Source organism: Lagopus leucura, unplaced genomic scaffold, assembly GCF_019238085.1.
Source record: "Lagopus leucura isolate 7727_CA_CO unplaced genomic scaffold, USGS_WTPT01 Super-Scaffold_100001, whole genome shotgun sequence".
Taxonomy (NCBI): Eukaryota; Metazoa; Chordata; class Aves; order Galliformes; family Phasianidae; genus Lagopus; species Lagopus leucura.
Window position 1 is genome coordinate 13,817,623 of NW_024962262.1, and position 13,531 is coordinate 13,831,153.

The 13,531-nt window shown below is 37.2% G+C and overlaps 1 protein-coding gene across 1 annotated transcript; it reads left to right on the forward strand.

Annotated features, from left to right (window-relative positions):
- Window positions 1-1,213: 1,213 nt before the first annotated feature.
- Window positions 1,214-8,876, forward strand: CCDC122 (coiled-coil domain containing 122). The gene is given in 5 exon segments (XM_042868592.1): window positions 1,214-1,293; window positions 1,295-1,574; window positions 3,810-4,208; window positions 5,950-6,066; window positions 8,724-8,876. Coding segments are annotated over 5 exon segments (1,029 nt in total).
- Window positions 8,877-13,531: the final 4,655 nt, after the last annotated feature.

Genomic DNA, 13,531 nt, shown 5'->3' on the forward strand with positions numbered 1-13,531 from the left:
GAAAGAGAAAGAAAATATTTTTTTCCATGAACAGAGGAATTAGGGAAGTCTGATTTCCTACAAATTGCTCTCCTGTGACTCCTGTACCTCCTTTCCTGCTAGATGCCAAACACTCCTTGGGGGTCCTCTGTCATTTCTCCTCCCTTTTTCCTTCCAGCACATACTGAGCAAAGGGAGGAGAGCTCAACTGTCCCAGTTTTCTGTCCCAAAGAAAACTGAGGTGACTGTGTCCTCCTTCAAGTATCCAGGTACCTGTTTTCATGTTGTTTGCAGATACTGGGTGTCTTTGAGGCTTTCAGCCCACTGTCAGACATGGATGAAGTAGGATAGAGCGTAAAAATTAACAGCATGACTTGACAGGCAGACCAACAAAACCACTTCCTTCCCTTCAACCAGACTAAGCAAACGAAAAAAAAAACCAACAAAACACTGCAATTACTAGGGTTACTTTCAGTACATAGTGCTGAAAAGGGATAAAGAAAAGGCTAGAAAACAGCCAAGATACAAACCACACAATGTCAGGATACAAACAACAAATTGGTGGAAGGTCTCCAGCTGATGTGTTACATTCAGCTTCCACCACCTCAAAAAAGGGATTAAATAAACAGATCATGGGCAGAGATGAGCTTATTAAACGATAAAAATGGTTGGATTTAAGGCTAAAGCTATTTCCCCTGGCATTCAGAGGGATCAGTGTGGATGTGACACAAGACTATACATTAAGGAGTGGTTGGCGCTCCCTGGAGGACGGTGGGCCGCGCTTTGGGCGGGAAGGGGCAGTGAGGGCTGAGGTGGCTGTTGTGATGTTCTGAGGGTGGGCAGCACAGCGAGAATGTTTCTTGGGGGGACTGATTTATGACTTACAGTCTGACATCTTGGTCTTCTTTTGTCTTAAGCTAAGAATAATTTAATAAATTACACACAGTTGCTATATAGTAATGGCAATGATGTAAATATTCAGGCTGATTATGAAGGTGTGCTCTAAAGACCATTTAGGATTGCTGTATTAAAATACTAAGGTCCTACAGAGAAAAAAGCACTGATAATTCATTTTAAAATAGGCCTGTAGAAAGAGTTCTAATTCTTACTCACGGGCTTTGAGCAGCCACCCACTGGTCCACAAACAAAACAAAATTGTGTGTATGCAACCAAACAAAATTTCCCACAGGAAAGTCCTTATTATTGTTCTCTAATGTTAACAGGAAATAAAATGATGATAAGACAATTCACTTCTGTGTTCACAAAATCACAGAATCATTGGGTTGGAAGGGACATTAAGGGCCATCCAGGTCCAACCCTGTGCTATGGGCAGTGCCACCCACCAGCTCAGGCTGCTCAGGGCCCCATCCAACCTGGTCTTGAATGTCTTCAGTGATGGGGCATTCTCAGCTTCTCTGGGCAGCTGTGCCAGGGCCTCACTGCCCTTTCACGTCTTTTATAGGTCATTCATTTTGTCTGAAATGGCTGAGGAGAATTATCCTTCACTAACTGAAGTTGTAAAACAAGTTGCTGAGCAGCAGCATTTGCAGTCATCAGAGATAGAAAAAAACAAAAACATTCTTTTCCAATCACAGGTAATAAACCTTCTTTAGAGTAGCTTAATTCATTTAATTTATTCATTAGATATGGATGCATTCTGATGAAAAAGACATGAACATATTTGATTTTTTTCTGGGTGTTTGCATTTAAGCATAAGCTGTTCAGTTCTTCTCTGTGGTGTTTAGCCATTGCCAAAACTGTGTGTGTATCATTTTAAGGCTGCTCCTTAGCTAAGGCTTCCTTAAAGCAAGTTGTAGCAGAAACATTTATTTAATGCTATTTTGAGGATAAAACATTGAAGTAACCATCCCACAAAATACTCCATTTCAACTTAGAGCTTATTGCATTTATCCCACTGATTGCTTGAAAAATGAATGGGAGGAAAAAAAAAAAAAAAGAAAAAAAAGGAGGTTTTGAGAGCATCACTTTGGATAGATTTTTTTCTTGTAGTGCAGAATTTCTTTTTCCATACAGTTTTTAATTTGCATGTGTAATAGGTGTCCTATAGAGTTGTTAAATACCAAATTTACCTATCTATCTATCTATCTATCTATCTATCTATCTATCTACCTATTTGGTAGAATATTGGACATGTGTAGCTTTCCTGAAGACTGAGTACTCATTTCCATTGTAATCTTTCACAGAATTTAAGTTTCCAATTGTCACTCGTGCTTTGAGACCAAATGTCTGTTGAGAGGCGAACATTTAAGTCTGAGGAAACCCACAGTACTGTTCAGGCAATTTTAAGTGTGAGTGATTACTAAATGGAGATCGTATGATAACATCTGTGAATAGCTGTACAACTGAAATAATTGATGTTTGAGTTCCTGCACAAGGATAATTTCTCATAAGGAGCAGTGGATGGTTGGACTAAATGATCTTAGGGGTCTTTTCCAACCTTGATGATTCTATGATAACTCTGTGATTTTAATTGGTTAGGAATGGCTAATTAGCCAAGCCTTGCAGGAAGTTTTTTCTTACTGTACTGTAATATGCCATGGTTATTTTGTAACAATTAATTTTTGATCAAGAAATTTAAATAATTGTTTCAGTTTTCAAAAACTGACAGAACTCCAGAATCTTAGATAATTAATTTAGCTCATTTCTTCCTCTCTGACATCTTTTTTCCTTTAAAAAATCCCCCAAACCTTAGGAAATTCCATGCAGCCATAATTAGTAGTAGAACAACAAGGTTAAATAATTAGGAACTGTATGCAGAAGTGTGTTTTCATCTTTCAGTCTATTCCTACATGCATGTGTCCCATAAGACATGTAAAATGGTGATTTCCTGAACTGAAGATCTTTTCCATTAAAATCTTCTGTTTTCCTGTACTCAATAAATGGTGGCAGAGATACCAATCCTGCAAGAACTTTAACCCTGTTTACTGTAAGTTATGCTGAAACATTTTCTTCTTAAGAGCTGACAGTGTCTTATTAGGTTCAAAATATTGAATAGGAGACTCCATAGCACTCGTAATGCTTCCATTAGGGAAAAGATAATAGGCAGCTTCAATCGCGGTGCAAAATTCTCTCACTTAATACACAGTAGTTGGCTGTTACCCAGGGTGGGCTTCATCACAGCCGTCTTGCATCACCTGCAGATCATATTTAAGCCCATATTAGTCATCTAGGCTCCCTCTGGACAACGAAAAGAGACAAGCATTTCTGTGGCAGTGATTGAGTCCTCCCATATTATGATGGGATGATGAAGTACTGGTTCCTGGAAATGTTCACTTCTCATCCGTGAGAAGACACAGAAGCCCTTGTAGGGCTAGGTGCCTATTTCTTAAAGGTTTTAAAATAGCTGACATTAGTCCTTCACTCGGATATTACAGCGATGAGAGCAGGATAAAGTCTTCAGCAGAACAGGCTAGTTAATCTCCCTCATCGCAAGTACCCATCTATGTGTTTGTGTGTGTGTGTCTAAGTGTGTTTTTAGCACCGTGTGGTTTTAGTCTGATTTCTGTCTCTAAAAAGCATTAAGATTGCATTTGATCCTATGTAACTTAAAGTGATTCAAGGAATGCCTTATTTCATATTTTAGACTCTATTTAAGGATATACATCTAAAATAGCATTCCTCCATTATGTCTCTAAGGTGATGATTCTATGATTTCACGAAATGTATCCCTGATTATCTTCCAGTCAAACACATTTAAAGAAGTGAAAAAGAATCTTCTGGTAGATAAATTTGAATTACAGTGTTTAACAAGATACATGACATCCTCTCAAACAAAAGCACTCTTAAATGAATGCTGACATGTTTTACAGGTTAGATATCAGGAACTAGAAAAAAAAATGGATTCTATTATGTTAGAAATGAAGACAACAGAAAGGGAAATATATCTGCAAGATGATGCCATAGTGGTGACGAAGTATCACTGCGAAAGTCTAGAAGCTGAAGTAAGAGCTCTATATTCTGAAAATATGAAGCTGAGGTTTGATACAGAAACAATACAGGAAGAATATGAGATGACAGCTGCAAGAAATAGTAAATATCGGGAAAAAATAAAAGCTCATAAAAGTCTCTTTTGGGAGATGGAAAGTAAAATGCCCATTGTGATTGAGCTTGCTGAAAAGAAAGCTATTGTTATAGGGATGAGAACAAAGAAAGAAGAGTTAATGAGTGACCTCCAGAATCCAGAAGGCTCTGCTATAAAGCAAATGCAGGTATTGTATTTCCTCATTGATTCATTTCTTTTCCTGTGCAACAATTTTGGCGCAGCTTAACTGATACAATTATTTGGTCTAATAACTCTATATCTGTGATGAACTGACTAGGGGAATAAAGATTCATTTAAAATGATAAATTAATTGAAGAAAATAAGTTATCAGCTGCAGTAAAAAAATCATCAGCCCCTGTTATATTATTGTGGAGTTCATTCTCTTTAGCTGAATGAGCTCAGTTATGAAAATATTAGGGAGCTCTTAATTAAAATATACTATTGCCAAGTGATTTTGTGGTTAGTAGGATAAAGTTAAATGCATACTTTTAATAATTCTGTGGAACACTGCCGTGATGTTACACTTTTCTTGTAACAGCACTGCATTCATTCAATGCTGGATGAGGAGCTACGAGAGATGGTTTAGTAGCTTGTGGCACTGATAGGAATGGGAGGGTGGTTGGACTAGATGATCTTGCAGGTCGTTTCCAACCTTGTGTTTCTGTGATTCTGTGATTCTGTGTAATGTTCTTTCTAGGGATCAAACCACAGCTGAGCCAACAGAAAATAGGTTCGATGAGAGGGTGATAGAAAGCAGGAGATAAGAAACATTAAATTGTTTTTGGCGTTCTAGTTTTTTTGACTGTAATTGCAAGAATCATTAAAAACTAAAAATAAGCTGGCAGTTCCCACCACAAAAATTTGCTAATATATGAGTGAACACATGCATGAAGGTGAAATGGTTTCAAGCTACGGCAGGGGAGATTCAGGCTGGACATGAGGAAGTATTACTTTTCAGAAAGGATGGTCAGGCACTGGAATGGACTGCCCAGGGAGGTGGTGGAGTCACCGACCCTGGGGGTGTTCAAGGAAAGGCTGGATGTTGTCTTGAGGGACATGGTTTAGTGGGAGCTACTGGGAATAGGTGAACGGTTGGACTGGGTGATCTTTTAGGTCTTTTCCAACCTTGGTGATTCTATGATTCTATGAAATGAAATCACAAATTGCAACTCTGATACAAGTGGCATTGTTGAAAATGCAGTATTACATTATTCAAGTAAAATGATAAAAATTTTTTATGCAAGGAATTTTTGAAACTCCAATAAAATAAATACCATTTATGCTATCATTATATTATTATATTTACACTTTCCCACGAGAAAGAAAAAGTCTATCTCAAATATTACAGTAAATATTCCTTGATTTTGAAAAAAACAAACAAACGAAAATATTTAAAACAAGATTATAAGCATCCAAATGAGTTCAGATTTCTGTGTTGTAGTTTCTTGCATACTACAGACCAATAGTGCATCTTTTAAAGTACATAAAACCATAGATTCAGGTTGGCTATTGGGAAAAATTGCTTCTCTGAAAGAGCAGTCAAGTGCTGGAATGGGCTGCCCAGGGAGGTGGTTGAGTCACTGATCCTGGAGGTGTGCAAGGATCATTTAGATGTCATACTGAGGGACGTGGTTTAGTGGGGAAATATTGGTGGTAGATGGATGGTTGGACTGGATGATCTTGGAGGTCTTCTCCAACTTTGGTGATTCTATGATTTTATGATATTTTTAATTACTATTTTAATTATCTTTAATTACTAATTTCTTATTATTTGAGTGTGAAATTATATATTAGAGATTTTCAACCCATTTTTATTAACTAAATGCGACTGTTAAGTAGACAGTGAGTAGATATATTGTGCAACCTTTGAAACGAGGGGATTTCTTTATCTTAACTTAAATCTGCAGGAAGAAATTGCACTTATAAAACAGGAAATTACATCAGTGAAGGATTTCATCAAGAAAAAAACAGATTTGCTGGAAGAAATTCAAAAAGCTCATGCTAAGCTTAGAAAAGAAATTGAGGTGAGTCATTTTAAATAAAACATAATTGCAGTTCTCTGACAGATTGTAGATAGTACAGATGAAGTTTGAAGTACTTGATGCATGGTTGCTGGCCGTGCATTATTCAAGTATATACAGTAACTAGACTGTCTTAAATTCATGGTACTGCTAATTTTTCTGAAGTCCAGATCTTCACTGGGCTCATGAGAAAAAGCTAAGAAAATTTTTTCTTAAGTCTTCTAAGACTTAATCTGTAAATTGTGTTCTGAAGAGGCCACTGAATTATAGTAAAGTACGTTTTATTTCTGCAGTATATTTTGAAATATTTTAATTCTCACTGCTGACTTGATTATTCATTACTTGTCCCCCCACTGCTGATACCTCATCAATGGCAGAATGAATTGCACCAAAAAAATGGCTTTCCAGTGAATCTCCCTAATTCGAGTTACGTTGAATTAGGGATAACACAGGAGCTCCTAATTAGCTGCCAAGATAAAATTCTGATAGATAGTTTAGCTCTTCTCTTTTTCAGTAATTAAATTGAATTTTTATGGTTTGTTCCACACTGAAATAATTTGCATGTCTGGAAAGTTTTTTAGTTTGGAAGTTGCACTTCATTTGTCTTTTTAATTCAAATAAATTGCACAAAATGTGATGATCAAAGCATGATAATGTAAGGATTAACTGAACTGAGGTTACCTCTGGTGCCCACTGTAAAAAGCAGGAGGAAAAAAGAATAATTTTTCAAGTGATGGAGAGCAGCACAGAATTTTTATACTAAAGAGCAAAGCACAGCTACTTTGGTGTTGGTCTCTGCTATTCAGCATCTGAAAAATATTTTATTACCAAGGCAACAGCTTCTTAATAAAGTTCTCTAAACCCATAGTGAAATTAGGCAGCCTAAAAACAATGTTGTGCTCTGTTATCAAAACCAATTTAATTAAGTAGAGAAGGTTAACATATTTTTCAATTTGGATTATAAAATCTTTGTGTCTCAGAAGCAAGCAGGATTAAAAATCAAATGGTACAGGGTATAATTTTTCTAAAGAGTTCTCTGTAAAACAATCCAGCATTTTGTACATAAAGGGACAATGGACAAGCAGAAACATTGATGCCCAGCAGTCCTCAGCACAACCCAGGAAAGAATACGCAGTGGAAGCATGTGAATAAAGGAAGACACTGGATGAAGTCCCACTAAGCTACAAGGATGGGATTCAGCTCAAGACACTGGTTCCCATTATAATCAATGGAGATGTAGTCAGTCCAACTGATGCAGAGGTCACTTCAGTTGGCCAAATGTGGCTGTTTACAGTAGGGTGAATTGCATAATCCAGTCTTTGTAGATTTATACTATATATTGGCTGGACTTCTGCTGATCAAAAAACAAGAATGTGGATCAGGCATATGCCTCAAAAGCTAGCTGTCAGTCTGCAAACTGATCCCACCTCACGCCTTCAGAGTTTGTCATAGTACTTTTACATCTTGTATGGATTTTCAGCTTCTAACCATGCTTATGTTAACAGTAACTGACCTCCTCTCATTGGTTTAAAGAGAGGATGTGAGATGCCATATTTCTAAGCTTCCAGGTAAAGGAAATCTTCGTATCTGATTAATGATTTGTTATTGCTGTAGAACTTCTTGTACCTCAATTCAGCAATGATTTCAAGTACTTATCTAAGTCTTACTCCATCCCTGGAGGCATTTGAGGCCAGTCTGGATGGGTCTTTGGGCAGCCTGATCTGTAAGAAATTTAATGACTTACAGGAAGTCACTCTCAGTGCTGTAGCTCTGTTGCAGCTGTATGCCATCATGAGCGTTTAATACAATGTAATAATGTTTTATCTTTCTGGCACTAGAATGCATTGCCACTCATACATTATTCAAATTATGCTGAGGCCAAATTTTCATTAAGAGAAATTTCATTAAGTATATTTCCATTTTTATTGCAATGAATGTTTCATGCTTTTACACTTCAGAAAGCAAATCTCCAAAGGGTTGTCTGTGACAGCAGTACTTCTCAATGGGGGCAAAACTGATCTGGTACTGCATTGTTACAGGTTTGCCTTTCTGAAAAACAATAAACAAACATTTTTCTAAGTGCATGCTAACAGCGAAGATGCTACAGAGGCCATCTGGACTACTTCATTTGTATTCTTATATCCAAACACTCTAATCAAAGAATGAACATTTCTTCCTTTCTGACTTCTTACCCTGGAACATGAAATGCTCCATGTACAAAGCCTTGCCACAGCTGTAAGATACTCACTCATGATTTTTCAGATGGAATTTACTTTGTTAAACATTGGTATCAACATTGAATTAGTCACCTAAGCTTTTGATGGAAAACAGGTTGGTTTTTTTTTTGTTTTTCTCCTACAGGGGAGAAAGAGGTATGATTGACATTTTCCCAAAGCAGGTAAATAAAGTAAACTAGATCAATGGCTTCTTAAATGTTTCTGTGTTTTTTCAGTACCTGTGAAGTCAGCATGGACACAGTTGGATGTCAGAATTGACATATACAATTAGGTGAACAGAACTCTGTAAATAAATAAACTCTGTTGTTTTTGGTTTTTTTTTCCCCTTCTTCTCTCCATAGCCACAAGCTGTTTAGGAAAAAAAGATATTGCCATGCTTTACTTGAAAAACTTTTGAAGTGCATTTTATTCTATTTTTTTTAGGTACAGAATAAAAGATACGATGCTATTCTGAAACGTTTGCACTGTCAGCTGAACAAACTGCATTCAAATAAAAGACAATGGCACTGGAACATTCAGCAGATGGAGAAAAAGGCAGAAGAACTTAGAAAGTGTCTTGGAGAAGTGGAGTCATAGATTAGCATCTAAAACAAACCTAATGAAGCTATAATGCAATGCAGTATGGGTAATTTTTTTCCAGGCAGGATAGGGTATTTTTGTTATTTGTTTGTTGGTTTGGTTGTTTTTTTTTTGTTTGTTCAAATACTACAAACAGTAAAGTAGCCCAATACCTGCGCCAAAGCAAGGTGATTTCTTTTGTTCTTGTTTTTTAATTATTATTTAAAAAAAAAAAATTATCTCATTCTAATATCTTTGGAAATACTTTCTTTTTTTTTTTTTTTCCTACATATTTTTTTCCTCCAGAAAAAATAGTATTAGTACATATTTGCATTCTTGGGATACTACAGCTCCGATGGCCAGTATTTTGTTGTATGGGAAATTCATATAAATAATATTGCAACCAATATTGCAGCCATAAGATTGCCAGGGTGTCCTCACGTGGGTAAAAAGTGGACATAAGCTTTCCAGCTATAAAAGGCGTAGGAACAAGTATGTTCAGATGAAACCTTCAGATAGTCCAACTTCAAATGCTCAAATGTATGTTTCCCCATAGCTAAAAAGAAGAATTAATAGGTGAAGAGAGTACTGCATCCAGATGGATTTTGAACTGGAACAACTCACTATCTAGAGCCAGCAATTACTGGTTATAGATCACTGATAACAGAGGAACTAGGAGCATAGAGGATATTAACTAAGCAGCCATGTAACACTAAGTGCTCAATGCTGGGTAAGATCATTCTTAACAAAAGTGACCACCTGTGACTCCTATTAAAATAATGAACAGTAGATTTTTTTTCTTTGTCTTATTTTAGTTGTGTGCTTGTCATTCATGGAATTTACAGTACTTTGTCTATTCTTATACTTCAGGTATTAGTTCTGGCTAGATGTAACCAGAGACATTCATCTGTTGTTTGAAAGTAGGTAGCTTTTTATTTACAATACCGTCCTACATAATTTAGATTTATCTTTATACCTGACTATAAAATGAAGATGTTAGCAAACAAAGTGTTTTCTGTTAAGACTGTTAAACTGCCCATGTGTTGTCAGTTTGGGAAAGCAAAGTTTAAAATGCAACCCTATTACTGATTTTCATAGGACATTCATATATATGTATATATGGTTTCCTTAATATGTTTTTTAAGTAATACGCTGTTCAACTCTCAGCTTAGATTTATCTGGTCTTTTTCTATTACAGTATAATTGGTGAGACTAATTTTAACACAGTACTGTAGAAATAGATAACCTGAATATCCTATGCTATAGTAAGTGAAATTTGATAGGAATAACTTCATCCATTAAAACTTTTTAACCTAATTTATTTGAAAAGGAGGCAAAGACTGACATCTTACAACTTACCTCTCATCTTAACTACCTTTCTTTTCTGATGTGAATCACACATTCATTTCCTGTGAGTCTAGAAGGGGCACCAACAGATCTTTGTACACAATACATTACTGTAACATTAAAGCTATTTCTCCCTATGTCCAGCAGAAGAGCTTGCATTTGATTTGTGTACATCTCCTAGAAATGGATTCAGACTTGAAAAACTAGAATTTCCTGTTTATTGGTAGTTATGGGCCTTTTATAACTTACATTATCTTGTTTTTAGAGTTATTTTCTAATTACATCAGAACCAGAACAGTAATGCATAAGGGTATATTCTGGAGCAGCTACACAAGGTAAATCAACAGAATTTACTTGGGCACTTCCATTACCATAGTTGTAATATCACAGTTTATCCTTGTGCATTAGTACCACTTGAAAACAGCTCTTGCAAACAGTCCAAACCTTCTAACTTAACAAAAATGTCACACATTGGTTTTCTTTTTGACCAACAAAGATGCCTGTTATTACTTCTTTGAGTCATAGGAATTTTCTGTGCACCTGTAACACAATTCAGTCACGTCAAGTAAATAACTTATTCTCATGTGTTACCTGCTTGGTTGGTTGGTTGACTGGTTGAACTTACTCTCAGTATGTTTTAGTATCATTTAACAAAGGTGAACGTGCAAACTGCATGTCATGCTCCACTCCTTTTAGTATTACATCTTGTCCTACACAGACCTTCCTATTTTCCAAAGCCTAGAGTTTCTAATACTCCTTTTTGTTCTGTGTCTTCCAAGAAAGCTCATGGTTTTACCTCTCAGGGTCCTTATCAACTTAATGGATCTCAGCTATTAAAGGTGTTTCCCAGCTTTCTTGCCGTAAGATAGAAATTCAGGCATTCATTTTGCTGCGTATGTCTATGCTATGTATAACGGTTCTGCTCTCATTTTTGTGTCATTAACACAGTACACTAGAACTAAGTTTATCTTTTATTCCATACCAAATAAAAATGTCAGTTTTGGTCCAAATAAAACTGCCACAGTCTTACTATGAATATTGCATTTATGTGTTGGATCATCTTTAATAAGCATTTGTTGAAATGTGTTAGCCAGTCCTTAATCATGGAATCTTAGAATGGCCTGGGTTGAAAAGGACCATAATAATCATCCAGTTTCAACCCCCTACAGTGAGCAGGGTTGCCAACCAAGCTTCCCAGAGCCACATCCAGCCTGGCCTTGAATGCCTTCAGGGATGGGGCATCCACAACCTCCTTGGGCAACCTGTTCCAGTGTGTCACCACCCTCTGAGTGAAAAATAATGATCCTTCCACAGGGATGTTTTGCTGATGGTTTTATGACCATATAGAGTATGAACCGACATGGTATGTTTGGAAGTTCACCACATTGCAAAAAGTCTGTTCCAACTCTGAAACAACTAATTTTAGGATATTGTTGTTACTGACATCTCATATCACCATCACATTTAAAGGCTATTTATCCCATGTAAACATGCTGGTTTTGTGTCTAGCTCAACTACCTTGACACATAGACTGATTTCATTTCTTATCTTTGAAGCTTTTATTGTCCTCTTTCCCTCACCAAACGTGTATAAGTTTAGTCACCAAGTACAGCTGAAATCTGCACTTGGTTGTTTAATGTGCTAAGAATCAGATTATGCAGGATGAAAATATTTTGCACGCTTCCGATTGAACAGAACTTCGCATCCCAAAGTACTTTGATATTTTCCCATGTGCAGCATTTCAAATTTAGAATTGTAATATTTAACAGGTAGATAATAAAAATAAGAAAGGCATAAACATTTTACTAGTGAATTCTACTTAATCAGAGAAAACTCATCAGGGAAAAAAATCAACTGAAATGGGGAAATAAAACTTAATGTCTTCCCTAAACTTCTAGCATTCTGTACAAGACATGAAAAAGAGAATATATTCAGCATAAAATTGCCTAATACTAGCAAATCTGGGCAACCTGCTGAGGCATGTTTTTCTTGGTACAGTGGTATTGAACAGTAGTAGGTTGATCTCAGGGCATTTTTTTTCTCTTAGCAAGCAAACACAAACAGTAGGAGAATGATTTATGATTTTTGGAGAATAGCTCAGTAAGTGCACTTTATGTACAGCTCGCAGCACAGAAGCACGCTGCCCAAGCCCGTATCAATCATTTCTGAGGGTGGGTGTGGTAGTAAGGCAATAACTTCGGGCTTTAGTGCTCTGCAGGCGATGGCAAGAGGAGTGACTGCCCTCTCAGAATAGCAAAACAAATAGCAAACAGCAGCAGAGAAGCTAATGAGAGTGTGGGAAAACTTACCAACCAATGAGTCTTACTGACTGTTGATAGATTCCAATGATAGTGTGTAAACAAGTAGGAAAGTACCACGGAAACTCCACACTCAACAGCCTTTTGATGTGTGTCAAAGCATGGCATGCGACGCAGCAATATGTACTGATGGGTGGTAAAGAGAAGATTTTCCCCTCGCTGCCAGCTGACACTCTACATGAAACCCTTTCATATGTTGTAACAACAGCCTCTGATGCTGAAGAAGAGGAAGTGTAGCAGAAAATGTAAAAATAGTGGTCAAGATCTTTGTTCCTGTCAAGCCTACATTCAGTACACAACTTAAAAAGGAAAATGAGTTGGAGACAGACACCAATTGCTTTGCTTCCACTGCAGAGCTTGCTTTGATAATCAGAGTAGCATAGGCACTTTCAGAGAACCATTTGCACAGGCATGTGACAGTGCATAATGCATGTTATTCTTCTGTGGATCATGCATGATGCTGTAGAGGAAGAATTGTGATCACACTGAGCACTGTAGCGTGCCATGCTGCTTAGGGTGAAAAAAGTCTTTCAGAACCCTTACCCAGTTTTCTGAAATGCACAAATATGTCTTTATCAAGATCTTCATTAAAATGCAGCAGCAGCATGTAGCTCTGAGTCATGTTGAGGCACCAATTTCTTGAGGGATCCCAACAAGTACTGAAATATTTGTCTTTTACTTATCTACTTTGCAGAAGGAAAAACTTTTCAGGGGCAGGGATCAGGCAGCGCAATGAATTGCTTCAGAAATGTGAATCTAGCAAGAACACTTTGCAGCTTGTTTGAAGTACCCAGCTCAGTGCACTTCACAGAATCACAGAATTGTAGGGGTTGGAAGGGACCTCCAGAGATCATTGTGTCCAACTCCCCTGCCAAAGCAGGTTCCCTACAGCAGGTCGCACAGGTAGGCATCCAGGCAGGTCTTGAACATCTCCAGAGAAGGAGACTCCACCACCTCCCTGGGCAGCCTGTTCCAGTGCTCCATCACCTCACTGTAAAGAAGTTCTTG